This window comes from Cyclospora cayetanensis, unplaced genomic scaffold (assembly GCF_002999335.1).
Source record: "Cyclospora cayetanensis isolate NF1_C8 unplaced genomic scaffold, CcayRef3 CcayRef3_contig_24, whole genome shotgun sequence".
In the NCBI taxonomy this organism is placed as follows: domain Eukaryota; phylum Apicomplexa; class Conoidasida; order Eucoccidiorida; family Eimeriidae; genus Cyclospora; species Cyclospora cayetanensis.
Genome location: NW_020312192.1, coordinates 28,326 through 44,139, shown reverse-complemented (window position 1 = coordinate 44,139; position 15,814 = coordinate 28,326). Strand labels below are relative to the sequence as shown.

Here is a 15,814-nt window from a genome sequence, read left to right as displayed (position 1 = left end):
ACTACCGTACATACACACACATACACAGACGCCGGGGATAGTGCTCAGCAGCCAGTCCTCATTCGAGGCTGCCTCCACTGCCGCGTGGAAGCAGCTCTTGCTGCGTTGCTTTCGTCGAGCCTTGCTGTTGCTGGGGTGGGGTGCTCTCTAAGACAGCTGCGGAATGCGCGCGATCGGAGGGTTCATCGTGAAGTCAGAGCAAACCGCAAACACCGCCTCCCTGCAGACAGGGACGGCGCCCTTCAAAGTGGCTCGCAGGCTTACTGCATCAAAGGCTGCAAGCTTCTCTGCTGCCGCGAGGAACCTGGGAAAGAGCCAAGAAGCTCGTTGCTTTCTTGAAGGCACACAGAGCACGAGGCCCTACTGGACAAACTCCTTTGAACGTCTCCGAACTATGCGATCCTCCTTCGCAGACAGTGGCGATTCGCGCCAATGCAGCAAGACATCTGTTGCTGTAGCTGCTGCTGCTCTTCTTCGCGTCGATGGGGGCGTTGCTCTAACTACACTTCGCGTGCTGGTCAGGTCAGGCTTCCTGCATGTCTCTATGTAGTGTGTGCACGTGCATCCGTGCTTGCGAAGATACGCAGTATGAAGGTAGGATCAAAAGGCTTTCTGGAACGCGGGGAAGGATCGTATGAATATATATATATATACACATATATATTGCGGAAGAGAAAGGCAGGATACGGATACTGCTGGATAGCCCGCAAAAAGCCCGTGGCCACTTTGGACCCAAAACAAGCTGCACCAACACCAGTGGCTTAGCAAGAGGGGATGATCCTCCCGCCTCAAACGCAGTTGGGAACTCGCCGCGTGGCTTCCTGTGGCGAAGGGAGGCCAGTGGCAGCGCCTGACGACCCCAAAACGTCCTGTTGCGAGGGATCAAAGGGAAAGAAAATTCCCTCTTCGCGCGCACAAGCTCCAGCACCGGCCGAGTGGCGGATATTCTGTGTTAGAGAGCGCCTGCGCTGGCGCAGTGTATCGCAAGGGGCAGTGTTGTATTGATTTTGCTGGGAGGGGTCCCTCTTGAGGCCATGTGGAAGCTCTGCGTCTTCCAGGTGTAGAAATCAATTTAAGGAAAGCCAATCAAGACAGAAGGTCTTCTTTAAAGGGGCCTCCTTGGGGGCGCTAGAAGAGTGTAAGTAAATATATGGCGCTTGGTGGTCTGGTGCTGCGGGGACTGCTGTGTGAATATGAGGCACAGGGGGAGAGCTGGGCATATTATTTAAGGCCTTTTCGAGTAGTTCCTCTGCAAACTCCTGTGGATAAAGCACATCTTCTCCACTCCCGCAATAGGCTGCAAGTGCCACCGTGGTCATGAACTGGTATTTGGCTATGTAACATGGGCAGCGGTGCAGCCTCGACCACAGGAGGCGCTGTTGTGTTGTACCTGCTGCTGCTACAGTTGCTTGCTGCTGCTCCCCGCCCGCATGCAGGGCACATTAATTCCCATTCCTGGACACCTTCAAGCCTTTCCCGCTAACCTAAAAGCAATTTAAACACACGAAATTCATTTTCAAGCCTAACAGCCTCATGACAAAACGTAGGAAGGGTACCCCACTGCAGCAGGTGCCTACTCCGCTACTGCCCCCTCAGGGAAGGATCCTCGGGACGTGGCTCACCCCTCTGGCTAGCCGCCCCGTAGCAAGCACTACAATGCCCCTTTTCCCACTTATACAAGCTGCCGAATTCCCAAAAAATGCAATAATGCTGCTTCTCGCCTCCACTGTACCCTTCAGAAACGCTTTGAGAGGCCACGGGAAAACGGGTAGCCCCCCTGCGCCACCACACGGCGGCGGTACCCCGAGCGACTCCCCACGTGAGTGCCTTGAAACTGCGCTTCCTTGGATTGTGGAGAGCCATAAAAATAGCTATTCTCAAGTGTGTTTCTCTCCTTGCTTCGAAGTGTTCATTCCTTCGGCGCAGGGTAGCCAGCAGACCCTCGAATTCTTTGAACACGCCGCGTAGATTTCCGGTAAGTGACCGGCGGCCCTAAACAGTTTTCAAAAGCGAAACAAACACTTCCCTCTCATTCCCCATCACAGCAACTCCGTCTGTTGCTACAGAAATCAATTGGTCGTCCGAACTGACGGCCCGCATGACAGCCAAAGGGCCATAAGCTGCACACGTCGCAACGCAGGGTGACTTCGCGCGCGGGCGAGTGTCGCAATAGCCTTCCCCATCGAAGAAACCCCCCTGTTGCTCCGCAATCAGTGCTGAAGGGCCGCCGCGTTGGGTAGGGAGGCCTTCGATAGGTTTTCAAACCGTGCGCGCCTGTCAGTAGGCTGCTGTGCCACGACGGAACCGGTTCCCTTAAAAGGAGCCGTGTGAGAGAGAGAAAGAGACACAGAGGATATAGCCTTGCCGAATACATCCAGCCACAAGGCCAAGGCGTAGAGCTAAGCGAGGTCTCAGGGGAATCCTGAAGGACCCCTACAAACGAGACCTTTTGGTTCCTCCACCAAGGTGTGGGAGGGAAGGAGCGAGAGCTGTAGCAGCATGATAGACGACCCTAAACCTGTGGCTACAGAGCGCAAAAACACAGCTTCAAAATGCGCTCCCCCGTTAGGCTATGCGATCATGAATGTCGGAACGGAGAAAGATGCCGGTTGGATGTTTTTTTTCGTGGAACCGATACCGCAGGGGCTCTCAGGTGGGCTTTTCTATGGCACAAGAGTTGTACAGCCAGCGTACATGGCTTGCCAGCACTGCTATCAGCTAACTGGCTTCTAGCGTTCGCGGGCCTGTCTCCGCATCCCATCCCCCAAGTACTATTCTAAGAGCAATGGTCAAGCGTTTCCACGAGGATCCATTCCTCTCTGCAGCCAAAGGGCCCCCCTGCCGCCGCTGTCAGCTTGCGTCCCCTAGGGGCAGGTGTCGAGGTCTTCCCCCAAAGGGCTAGAGCAATGTCGGCATTTTCAGAGCCTTCCCGCCATCTAGTAGACTTGTACGAGCACTCGTAAACGAGATGCTCCTACCAGCCAGCCAGGTTGGTATTGGGGTCCTTGCAGGAAGAGGGCAGCAGCGTCAGAGAGCCTTCCTGCTGCCCTCGCACTGTTCACTTGGATCCCTTCCCACACCCACCACCCCCTTCGTCAGCACTACAGTTCTATACAGCGATCAAAACAGACGCGGCAGGCAGCGAATTCCCTATGGCTTTGCTTATGTATTAAGGACCGCAGTCTTCCCGCTGCCCCTTAGCAGCACTAGGCCCACGGGGTGTAATGAAGGGGCGTTCAGCAAAGCATCCGACACCACGGGCAAAAAACGCGGAACGCAACAAAAAGGGATAGTGCTAGTGCCAGCCCAGAGTCTCTGAGTCTCCCAAGTGGGCTGTGTATTACATTGGTCCCCCTTTTTACGAAGTTTATTGGGGGCTAGAGTTTGTCTGCTTTCTTCCCTCCCCGGACGGTACCTGTGCCTTCCCTCCCCTCGTGGCAACACACTGCCCCCTCACTTCCTACAACTCAGTGTGTGGCAACTTAATTGCACAAATGTGAAGCTCGCAGACTCGCCAACGAGGCGGCCAAACGCTGATGCCGCAACACACCCTCTGCTGTGGGTGCAGCCAGCCCGTGACAAGAGACTTGAACAGACCCCATCCGAGGCGTCTTTCTGTGCAGCAGCCCCTTTTTCCTTCCACACAGGCTTGGAAAGCCTTCTGCGTGCACCACGGCTAACCCGCTACACGCCTGCTGCGCTCATGCGAGCAGTGGACACAGCAGCGCCAACAGCCCCAAGCTCCACAACACAAAGAAAAACCACCGGGCAGGGGGCCTCACAAATTCCGCTGCAGTCACTCAGTATGAACGCTACCCTTCTGCAGCAATCGCGAGGCTTGCACATAGTTGCCATCCCTGCAGTCCTCGCGGGTGCAGCAAGCGCACAAATACACGCACCAGCAGACGCATGCAACTCACGACTGCTGCGCGGGCTGCCACAGGGCAGCGACAGCGCCCGCCACTGAAGCACAGCAACACACATACACACACATGCATGCATGCACATTTATACACATACACACACACATGCATGCATGCACATTTATACACATACACACACATGCATGCATGCACATTTATACATATTCAGGCATACATACACGTGCATCCATACGCCTGCATGCATACACACGTATACATACATGCATGCACACGTATGCATGCATACACACAAACACACACACCCATACATGCATACACACGAATGCATACATACACAAAAACATACATGCATACGAAGACAGACAGACCCACCCACGCCCCCATTCACTGCATGAGCTCCTTTCAACAGAGCTCTCCGTGCTGACGCGCAGCCCCAAGCCAGTTGCCGGCAGAGAATTCCCGTAAACTGCTGCATGCATGCGCCATCCCGTGTAAGCAGAGGCCACCCTGAGTTAGCCAGCAAGCCCCTTCGTGCAGTGTCTCTGGCAGCTTGGCGGGCATGAGACGACCAAATCCTTGAAGCAGTCCCACAAGACGCCTCGCCCCTCTCCTAGCAACGAAAAAAGCGTCAAAAGATCACCTGTGAGGATAAGGGCATGTGTGGAAGAGGCCTTGGCGATGGAAATAGGCTCCGAATGGCCTTTGTGCTGGGCGACCAAGAGTGCTGTATTGACGCCTTTCGCCTGCAGCAGCTGCTGTTGCTGCTGCTGTTGCTGCTGACTGCTGCTGGTCGCAGCTGACGGCACACGAAAGACGTATAGGCTGGTGTCTTTGGACCAGAAAAGCAGGAGACTGTTGCCGGAGAAGGAAGGAGTGCATAGCCACGCGCTCGGAGGGTCGTCTGGCACAGCCTCACAGAGCTCTGCCATCTGCATCATGCGGGAAGAGCAGAGCAGCAGCAAAGGCAGAGCAGCAGCAAAGGCAGAGCAGCAGGAGATGCAGTGGCGCCGCAGGAAGCCCCCTGAGAGGCTGTCGAAAACAAACATACGCTTTTAATAAAAGCTGCACGAGGGCCTTCCTTGTAGCGACTCGGCTGTAGCCACCTCGCTGGCTAGCTGCCGTATGCGTTTACGCCAGGACTGCGTGTCAGCTAGACACCAGCGGGCAGTTGGTGGCAAGCGTAGCTCGCCACTCGCCAGTTGACGCGCCAACCCGCGAGTAGTCGGCTAGCCAATTCTGTGCCCTAGCGGAAAAGGGGCAAAGGAACGAAGCCCAGCGAGCGAGCAAGGCAAATGGAGGCGGAGAAAAGACTGACCGTGTGCCCCTCAAATGCATTCACCAGCAAGAGCTGTTGGCGGTTGGTTGCTACTGCAATGACCTCCCCGTCAGGGCTGAAGCAGAGACTCTGCAGACGCGCAGCACACCCGAGGACGCCATCTCAAGTCTCGCAGCGAAAGCAAATTTATCGCAAAGATAATCCGCGCAGCTACACGCGATCTGTCCCCTGCAGCTCCTCGAGATGCCCCAGGGTGGCACTTCTGTCTGTCGAAGCAGCGGCAGAGTCGCTCCAGTGCCGCAGAGGGCGCCTTCATGGAACGCAGCGCAGCCTTTGCCTGCCGCCTTTCGAAAGCAGCTGCAGCAGCAGCACGATATCACCAGCAAGAAGGCTGACGCACGGGGAACCTACCGCAATGCAGCTGCCTGGATCTAGGGAGGCTGATAAATCAAAGGCAGAGAACTCCTGCTGCAGCGGCAGGAGACAAACAAACACATACATGTGCATCTATACATACACATCAAGGGAGAGACAGAAATACATGCACGTACATACACGCATACACATACCACACAAGCAAAGAGCGAGAGAGAAAAAATGCATTCATATATACACAGCAAGAGAAAGACATTTGCACGCATACAAACACATACAGACATACATACATACACACACACACACAAACATCCTGCAGAAATACATTCACATGCACACACATATACATACAGATACGCACAAAGAGATACATACAGATATAAATACACACAAACTCGGTGCGTCACATACACGGTCCCATGAGACAGACACCTGAAAGGCCTCGAGTATCGACACAGGCTGGCAAGCAGATCCGAGCAGCAGCAGCGGAAACAGCTCGTTTTTGCAATCAACACCACCACCTCGTGGTATTATACAAAGTGGCATCGAGAATTCGGGAAAAAACAGCAAACATGCAGCTGCGCTATCCTTAGCTGACGAGATCTGTGAGCTCGCTGTTCACGAGGTGAACATGCGTAGGCGATCGGGCAACAGCGAAGACAAGTCCATCCAAGTCAAACGCAATGCAAGGTCGAGGATTGTTACACTGCATGCTAGCCTGTGCAGCAAAGAAAAATCCGACATTTCTCAGTGCGCAGGCTATGTATGCTCTGGAGACGGATGTACCCGCGGAGACCAATAAGCCCCCGCACAGGCAGACCGTTCGCAGCATGCAGAAGAATGCCGTGGTGTGTGCTCCTCGAGCAGCCGCAATACGCATGCAAACATATATTTTCTGCACGTGAAGAGGCACTCGAAAGGCCGCCGTCTCCTAAGGCAGCAGCAGCAGCGGAAGGAGCACGAGGTGTGTCGTCGCTGCACAGATACAAGTCTCCATGCAGCCACAGAAATATGTGCAACAAGGTGGAGTTTAGAGAGTCACCCCGAACAGCTACCCGAAACGCCGTCAGCAAAATTCGATCTCATACCAGCGGATGCAATTCTTTCATGTCAAAGAGAAAGACAGCCCCGTTCGTGCAGCTCGCCAAAAAAAGCCGCTCCCGGGGATGCGCCAGCAGCCCCTCTGCTCCTGTAAGGCTGCAAAAAAACGACATCAGCAATAGAGGAAGGGCAGCAACATCAAAATAGAGAGAGACAGAGAGAGAGAGAGAGAGAGAGAGAGAGAGAGAGAGAGAGAGAGAGAGAGAGAGAGAGACAGAGACAGAGACAGACAGACAGAGAGAGAGACAGAGAGACAGACAGACAGAGAGAGAGACAGAGACAGACAGACAGAGACAGACAGAGACACACAGCGAGAAACCCAGCCAAGGTGTGCATACTGCACCTTGGTATATCCCTCCAAAAAGCTGTCCTCTCCCATAAAAAGGGGTCTGCTGTTTCGGAGGCAACAGGCACGGGCATGGAGGGACAGAACGGCAGCACTAGAGTCTCTCTCTCTCTCCGTCCACGTGCTCGCCTCTGTCTAGCTTGCTCGATCTCTCTTTCTCTGTTTAATACCTCGTTCTCGATCTCTCTTTCTCTGTCTGCCTCTCTCTGTCTACCTCTCTCTCTCTCCCTCTGTATCTCTTTCTCTGTCTTTATCTGCTGCTTCTGAATTTTGCAATCTTCGGCTCGTGAAGGTGTCTTACGGTGCGGGGAGGGGATAGGCCAGAACGAGTCGATTTTCCAATAAACCCCACAGGCGAACAGAATCTGCAGTGTTCAGAAGAAGAGCAAGCGTCGGCTTCACAAGAGGCATATGCTTGTGCATAAAATGAGCAGCAGCAGCAGCAGCAGCATCCGGGGGGGAGGACGGGGGCACCTAAGCTTGCAGCAACATTCCGACGTTACACACACATCTCGGCAACACAATCCCACCCCCTGCACGGAGAACGCACTTTCTCCTTCTCCACCTCCAAGGAGACACTCGGCTGTCGAGTTTGCAACAAAACGCACAGAAGAAACTCCGCCTTCCGGGCAGTCGTACACACGTGCCACACTGCAAAGCAAAGGCAGCACACATACATACAGAGAGAGAGATAGAGAGAAAGAGAGAGAGAGAGAAATCACCGGAGCAAGCAATTAACCCCCTCTTCCCCCTCCTTTCCCCCCTCCCCGCAGCTTCGGCAATGAAAAAGTGCCGCAGTAGCAAAGCAGCAGTGCAGGAGCAGACACCTCCCCCCCTTGGAAGAAGCGCAGACTCCAGTCGCTCGGAAAGCTTCCTAACGTATGGCCTCATATTTTCGATTTCCAACCCTTCCCGAAAAACCACTGCTCCTGCTCTCACTCCCCAGCTCGTGCAACACACCCCTCTCCGCATGCACCCACCTCCCTGCCTTAAGATCTACAATAAGCAGCTTCGCTGAGCCGCCTTCTGCTCCTCCTACTGCCGCAATCAGCAACAGCGAGCCATCCACGGCAAAGTCAGCGGCTACAGCACGCCAGCCTGCTGCTGCTGCGGCTGCTGCTGCTGCTGCTGCTGCCCCGTCAGCGCCTCCAGATTCCTTTTGACTCCCACGCGGCACTCCCACATGGCAACTCCAACAAACCTTCAGTCTGCAAGCGTATAAAACACAGACACAAGACACACGACCACAGACAGATGCACATGCATCCTCACAGAGACACATAGTCCGACACACACACACACATAAATCTTCCTGGAAGCCTCCCGTAAAAGCACTACTCGACTTCTTCTCTCTCTGTGTCTGTATCTGTCTGTATCTGTCTGTGTCTGTATCTGTCTGTGTGTCTGTATCTCTCTCTGTGTCTGTGTCTCTATATATATATCTGTCTCTCTACCTCCCTCTCCCTCTCTCTCTCTGACTCTCCCTCCCTCTCTCTCTCTCCCTCACTCCCTCCCTCTGTCTCTCTCCCTCCCTCTCCCTCTCTCTCTGTCTCTCTACCTCTCTCTCCCTCTCTCCCTCCCTCTCCCTCTCTCTCTGTATTTCTTACCCGGCTGCTTGAGAGGGGCCAAATCGGCTACCAGCTGCCCCCAACATCTGCGAGCGCCGCCCCTTCAGCCACCCCCCACTGAAGTGTCACGCGAAATTCCACAAAATTTGAATGCCGCTTCAGCAGCGCTAGCGGCAGCTGCTGTCAATGTGGCCCTTGCTTGAAGGTGACTGACTACTCCACTCCACACCACGCCACGCACTCGATATATTTATATATATATCGAACAACGCCTCCCTTGCGGATGCACTTCAACGTGCTTTCAGCCCCTGCCGCCTACAGCCGCGGAAGAAGCAGAAGACATTCAGCAACTCTAAGGCAAGAACGCTGCTTTCGCGCCAATTCAGAAGAATCCCTTCCTTCCCCTTCCCCCGTACCCCCCGGGGAGCGCGAGCACGCCTCCCCCCCTCGAAAAAGCCCAAGAAAACGTTTTCTAGAACACGTTTCTGGAAAGCGACTTCGCTGAGAGGCAGGAAGGATCGAAGCGCCTCCAGCACGAAGAACGCCGTCACCAGCCGCAGCAGCCGGACGGAGACAGTGGCGCATGAAGGAGGCATACACGAACACACACACACACAGACACAAACACACACACACACACAAACACACACACACACACAAAGTCATAAAACTCTTAACTCTTTAAATTGCAGAGGTTGCCCCATTCTTTATCACGCATGGTTCTGTGGAAACGCGGTGTCTGCTGCATGCGGCTGCATGCAGCAGACGCCGCATCAGCGGCAGCGCCTCCTCCTGCAGTGCAAGCCGAGCACAAGAAGAGCCACACAAAAGGCTGCACACTTCGCAATAATGCAGTACGCCAAGAATGTGCTGCTTTATGCTTGATATCTCGCCGCTTGCTGTAGCTGTCGAGGCGGCAGCAGCATGAGCAGCCTCCGCTGCAGCGACTATTGAAACTGGGCGCAGCAGCAGCCGTTGCAACACAAACTGACAGACAGCCCTTGAAGTGCTGCTGCTGCTGCACGCGTTCTTCCCCAATTGCGCTTCTTGTTTCAGCAGGACGAAGCGGAAGGGAGATGCCGAGCACCTGGGTAGACACTGCGGAGCCACGTGCGCGCGAACTAACGCCAGCAGTGTCGTTACAGCTGGCTGCCTCAGAAGGCACCTCAAGGCGTATTGACAGATCCGACCATGCTGCACAACAACAGCAGCAGCAGCAGCCCCCCCCCCTCTCGCAGCTGTCTCGTCACCGCCCCCCCCCTTGCAGACAGACATGCGGCATATGACGAGACTGCGCGCGCTGTAGACGCAGCAGCAGCAGCTGCCGCTGCTGCTGCTGCTGCCGCGGCAATTGGCAAAGGCAGTCGTCACCATCCTGCCTCTGCGGCTAGGGGGCATCACAACATCCTTCCTCCCCCCTTCCCCCCCCCCCCGGATCTCGAAGCTCCCTCTACTACTACGGCTCTCGACTGCGCATGCAGCTTGCGCGGCAGAAGCAGCACTGCCGCTACCCCGAGGTGGCATGAAGCCTCTGTCGAAGCGCCTTCCTCTTTCAGGAGCAGAGAAACAACACTGCCAGAGAAACGTAGCGACCCCAGGATACGTCTACACCGCAACAACCACCACTACGAACAGCCAGTCGCGCTTCCCCCCTACCGGAGCACCTCGCCAGGATGCACAAATCGCAGCATTCGCGTCTGCTTGCATGCAAAGCCTGCCCTAAAGCACCTGCACGAAATGGAGGAACTCGAGAGGCACCCTCCACACGCCGTGCAGCAGCAGGAGCATGCAGTGACAGACAGACACCGACGAGTTCAGCTCAATCCAGCACCCACAATTGCGACGGCAAAAGGCATCAAGGAGAATACACCGTTGAGTGCCTTCGAATCTGCGGGTCGCCGCGCGCTGCTGCTGCCGCGACAACAGCAGCAGCAGCAGCAGCAGCAGCAGCGGCAGCGTGCAGCTCCTGTATTGCAGGAAAGAAGACCATACAGAGTGCTTCTGTGCACCAGGGAAGGCGATCCATGTGGAGAGGGCGTCATACGGCATGCGATGAAACGAACAGTGCATGAAGGTTGGCTTACTGCTCTTGAGATACTGCCGCCGTTGCGACACCTCCAGATGGCTGTTTGGCGTCTGTCTGTCTGCTGCCTGCTACTGCTGCTGCTCTTGATTCCAGCGTGATGAGACTTTGTCGATTTTTGGCAGCAACTGCGGTGTATGCTGTTCGTTTGAGTGCAGCGGTAGGTGATGCGCCTTGGGAGAGCGGTAAGGAGAGGTCCTTCAAGCAGGCACGCTACCAGTGCAGCAGCAGCAGCAGCAGCAGCAGTTGCTGCCTTGAAAAAGCGCGTTTCTACCTACCCAACCTTCCAGAGGGCTTAGGAGAAACAGTGCAGCAGCAGGAAGCGCAGGCGGCATCTCTCGGAAGCAGCAGCTGTGTGGGTACGCACAGCAGATATCCTGTGAGGGGTAAGTGGCTTCTCTCTCTGGCAGAGCAGAGGATACAGCGCCTCCAGGAGGCTGTGTATCCCCTGTCTTTTTGCGCTTCAGAGTCTTGTGTGGACGTCTGTCTGCGCTGCAGAAGACAAGCTGCTGCTCTGAACGCGAATAGGCATCTCGTTTCATTCAGGCGATAGACTTCGCATGCGTGTTTGCCTTGCAGAGCATCCCCCAGCTCAATCACTTTCGAGTCTGCAAGCCAAAGCTGCACGAAGCCGCGAGACTGCTGAGCAGCGCATGCCTCTGCTTCGACCGCGTACTGCTGCGCTTGCTGCAGCAGCATCTTCCCATCAGGATGAGCAGCAGGCAATGCTGCGGCTGCGCATGTCGCCGTCAGCTTTGTCTGAGCTGCCCCCCCCTCCCCCGCCACATGCTGCACGGTCTGTTTGCGCCAGTGTCGCTCCAGCTGCATCGTTCGTTCCCTGCCCAGCGTTCCCCCCCATGCATTCGGCGGCGTCTGCTGCCGAATGCATGCGCGAGGGACGGCGCGAGGCAGACACTTGCGTGGCAGCCTCGGAGCTTCATTCCTTTCAGCCACCACAGCGGCAGCTGCCGCGACAGCCGCAGGCAGAGCTGCCCGCGAGTGCGCTTCCTTCTGCAGATTCGCAGCGTTCTCGCCGAAAAGTCACGCAGAAAAACGGTGCTTCCTCGACTGGCTTGCCGCCTCTCCCCCTGCAGGAGGAGGAGGAGCACAACCAGCAGCAGCTGCAGCGGCTTGGCAAACACCAACTGAAAGCCTCAGAAGAAAAGACGCAGCTCTCCAGGCTTCTTCAGCCTCAACAACGAAGGCAAGAAATTCATCGGCAGTGGCAACAACCAGATGCCAAGCAGCAGAGGCAGACGCCGCAGGCAACGGCAGGCGGCTTCAGTAGTGCCCCCGTGCGGAAGAGCAGCAGCAGCACCCTCAGCAGGAGAGACGCCAACAGCAGCAGAGACGCCAACCTGCAGCAAGCGTTCGCTCAGAAGGACGCAATATCTCCGCCTGGCAATCCCCCGCAGCAGCAACAGCAGCGGCATGAAGGGGCGTCGAGAACTGAGCAGCAGCAGCGGCAGCAGCAGCAGCAGCGGCATGAAGGGGCGTCGAGAACTGAGCAGCAGCAGCAGCAGCAGCAGCAGCAGCGACAGCAGCAGCAGCAGCAGCGGCAGCAGCAGCAGCAGCAGCAGCATGAAGGCCTCCCCCCAAGAGCTGCGCAGCAGCAGCAGCAGCAGCAACAGCAGCAGCAGCGGCATGAACGCCTCCCCCCGAGAGCTGAGCAGCAGCAACAGCAGCAGCAACAGCAGCAGCAGCGGCATGAACGCCTCCCCCCGAGAGCTGAGCAGCAGCAGCAGCAGCGGCAGCAGCAGCAGCAGCAGCAGCGGCATGAAGGCCTCCCTCCGAGAGTTGAGCAGCAGCAGCAGCAGCATCAGCGGCATGAACGCCTTCCCCCGAGAGCTGAGCAGCAGCAGCAGCAGCAGCAGCAGCAGCGGCATGAAGGCCTCCCCCAAAGAGCTGAGCAGCAGCAGCGGCAGCAACAGCAGCAGCAGCGGCATGAATGCCTCCCCCCGAGAGCTGAGCAGCAGCGGCAGCAGCAGCGGCATGAATGCCTCCCCCCAAGAGCTGCGCAGCAGCAGCAGCAGCAGCAGCAGCACGAAGGGGGGCAGCAGTTGACACACGAGCAGCGCAGCAATAGGCAGCAGGGGTGGCGCTTGCATCAGGAAGAGCAGGATTGGCGTCAGCAAGAGGCGCAGCAGCAGTGGAGGAGAGTGAGGCAGTCGAGAGGCAGCGAGCAGCACGCCGCAGGATGTAGCGAGTATTACCCCCCCGAGCAGCGGCAGAGAGGCTGGGAGGAGCAGAAGCGTGTGCATGAATATGAACATCAGCATCATGCAAAGAGGCAATCGCAACAGGTGCAGGCGCTGGTGCGTCTTCCCTCGCAACGAACGGAGCAGAAACAAGATCTCCGCAGACACCCCAGCGGCAGGCCTGAGCTGCCTTTGCCACAGGCATTGTTGCCTCCAAGAGATTTCAGCCTGCGAGGCTTTCAGGGTGACTCAGCTGCAGCCGCGCTTGCACGAGAAGCGGTTGCTCTGCACCGAGTCGAGGCGCATCGCGAGGAGGAGGAAGCGCTTTTTTCTCCCGTGCTGTCTGGGCATGCGAGGGGGGGGCACGTCGAGCAGCGGCAAGAGCGACAGGAAGAGCAGCCGCGCTGGCGTCTGCAAGAGGCGTCGCGGGAAGGCGCACCGCATGGCCCCTTCCCCCCTCGTAGGCTGGCTCGTCGCTCGCAGTCTCCTTCCGCCGCTGTCGCTTGGCGAAGTCACGGAGCTGCTTCCAGAGAGGTGAGACCGCCTTCGCGCGAAATGTCGCAGTATTGCAGCGAGAAACAGCAGCAGGAGGATCAGCCGCGTAGGCGCTTGCACAGTTACGGTAAGCCTTCTGCCCCGGAGTCACCCTACTACTTCCGTGCCTATTCCCCTCCAGAGCAGCAACCCAGCCGCTATCCCCCGCAGCAGCGGCACAGCGACTTGGCAGAGGTAAAAAGCGGCGTGTGGAAGTCTCGCCGCAGCTGGCGACGCGAACGCGCAGGTGTCAGACTGCCAGTGCAGCAGTACGCCACTGAGCAGAAGATTATGGGGGGCAGTTCTCGAGTCGCATCCGAATGGCGCTCTCTGTGCGCAAGTTCTAAAGACCCCCCTTCCCCGAGGTATCCTGGAGGCGGCTGCGCTGCTGCTGCAGCCGCAGTTGCCGACTGGGGTGTATATTCGGCTCGTACCGGCGGCTCCCGCTGCACGCCACGGCCGTCTACGCAGTCGCGGCACCCCCCCTCCAGCTCCTCGGAAGAAAAATCAAACTCCAAAGTCCCCTCCCGCTAGTCGGAAGGCTAGAGGCTGCCCTTCGAGGAGGGGGCATGTATCTAGCTAACTAAATAGTTTCGCAAAATCATTTGCGCAGCAAATGCATACGAAGTACACCGTGCACCAAAAACCTTTTGAGCAACAGCAGCCAAAACACTTTCATGTGCCGCTGCAGCTGTGGCTGTGTTAGCAGCTGTGTATTTACGGGAGCTCTGCAACTGCCACACGCGCAGTGGCCGCCTACATGGCCATGCCGGGAGCAGACTCTTTAGGCTGTGCACCATCGCGGGCTGATGTCTGCCTCGATGTCTGCCGCTGTAGATGAACACGATTGCGTTCTGCCGGTGTCACCGGCTGCTTCGACACTGGGGGTACACGTATGTGCGGAGGCGGTCTCTCAGGAGGCTCTCGAGGAGCCGCCTCGCTGGGAAGAGAAGCTGTTCAAGAAACCCATCCCTAGCTGCCTGAGGCAACGCAGCTATTGCTGCCTCCGCCTGCTGTATCCCCAGCAGAGAACCCTTTTCTCGCGGGAGGGAAGCCGAGCTGCTGCTAAGGCGCAGCTCCTCTTACCCAAGAAAGCAGAAGCAGAGTATCTGTAGAACTAAGCAACATAGCAGAAAGTCTGCTACTGCTCTCGCCTCCGACAGCCGGAACGTCTCAGGGTCCACCAGCTGTGCATGACACACCAAAAACATACATTCACAGACACAGACATTCACAGACACACGAGGGGGGCGTGCAGCAGCAGGCACGAAGAGGCAGAAGAATCGAAAATAGCCTATGACGAGAAAAGCAGAAAGCGCATACCTGAGCGCGTAGGCATCCGGCGAGGGCGGCTGTTCCTCCGGAGGAAAAGACAGCGGCTGTGAAGGAACGTTTGGGGAATGACGTTCTGGAAAACACTGGAAAAGACAACAGGAGCAGAAGCGTCACCACCAGCCAAACTATGAACGCATCGAGGAGCTGTACGTGCTTGGGGTTTTTTGCGGTGTATGTACGCCACGCCGTGTGGAAGAGGAGCCGCAAACCGTCGCTGCCCTTCCTGCTGCGAGAAGCGTCTAGAGCGTTCTCAGTAGGGCCACTAGAGATGTTATTCCAGGATTCCGTTGGTTCCTCCGATGCATCTGGTGCTGCTCGATGGCTGGCAGCCGAACGGCCACCTCGCTGCTGGGCGTGCTGTGTACTACTACTGCGGCGAGAGTGCGGCCTCATGGCGTCCTGTGGTGTCGAGGAGCCTTCAGGAAATATTGTAGGCAAGCAGAGGACAGGTGAGCAGCAAACACGAGCAGGAAAGTGACTAGGATCCTTCAGAGCTATACGAACCCTTCCCCCCTCCACGTGTGCTTTAGGCCTGTTGGGCAGTAGCCGTGCCAGAGACCACCGACATACGAATACTACTACATCCAGCTTATGCACAGCCGTGTCTCGAATGCAGCTTCCATTCACTGGCCAGTCCTTAAGCAATAGCAACAAAAACTACAAGACAGCTCGTGCAGCAGCAGCAGCGGTATCGACAACTGTGGTGGCATACGCGAGAGCGACAGAGATCGCATGCGTCGGTCGGCAGCGGATGACTGAAGGCATGCGGCTGCACAAAACGCCGCTCTCTGGCTACTAGCACGGAAAACATGCATCAATTAGAAACTAAGTTCGGTGCATTGCTAGAATTGCACCATAAAAACTTCATTTAGATCTCGAAAAAGGAAGAAGGACTCAATGCATGATACGGTGGGCTTCCGCTGCTAGGCCGCAGCAGTAGCGCTTTCCGTATCGTGCATGATTGCTGCCACCAAAAGGAGGTCGACCTGCCATTTTTGGAGGTCGATCTTGCTGTCTTTTTGGTCTTGCGGCTGTAACTGCTGTAACTGCTGCTGTAGCTGCTGCTGTAACTGCTGCTGATGGCGCATTCGCGGGAAACACGCACCAGGCGCCT

The 15,814-nt window shown here is 56.5% G+C and overlaps 2 protein-coding genes across 2 annotated transcripts; one reads left to right on the top strand and one right to left on the bottom strand.

Moving 5' to 3' along the window:
* Positions 1 to 3,916: 3,916 nt before the first annotated feature.
* Positions 3,917 to 8,636, bottom strand: LOC34617758 (WD repeat-containing protein 82). The gene is made up of 10 exons (XM_026338194.1): positions 8,590 to 8,636; positions 7,963 to 8,190; positions 7,533 to 7,633; positions 7,284 to 7,347; positions 6,624 to 6,732; positions 6,134 to 6,253; positions 5,572 to 5,628; positions 5,200 to 5,289; positions 4,525 to 4,813; positions 3,917 to 3,963 (listed from the first exon to the last, which is right to left on the bottom strand). The coding sequence occupies exons 1-10, from the start codon at positions 8,634 to 8,636 to the stop codon at positions 3,917 to 3,919; spliced, it is 1,152 nt and encodes a 383-aa protein (XP_026193979.1).
* Positions 8,637 to 9,741: 1,105 nt separating this feature from the next.
* Positions 9,742 to 13,899, top strand: LOC113147475 (mediator of RNA polymerase II transcription subunit 15-like). Its single transcript, XM_026338193.1, has 5 exons — positions 9,742 to 10,452; positions 12,151 to 12,389; positions 12,436 to 12,605; positions 13,067 to 13,154; positions 13,296 to 13,899. The coding sequence occupies exons 1-5, from the start codon at positions 9,742 to 9,744 to the stop codon at positions 13,897 to 13,899; spliced, it is 1,812 nt and encodes a 603-aa protein (XP_026193978.1).
* Positions 13,900 to 15,814: the final 1,915 nt, after the last annotated feature.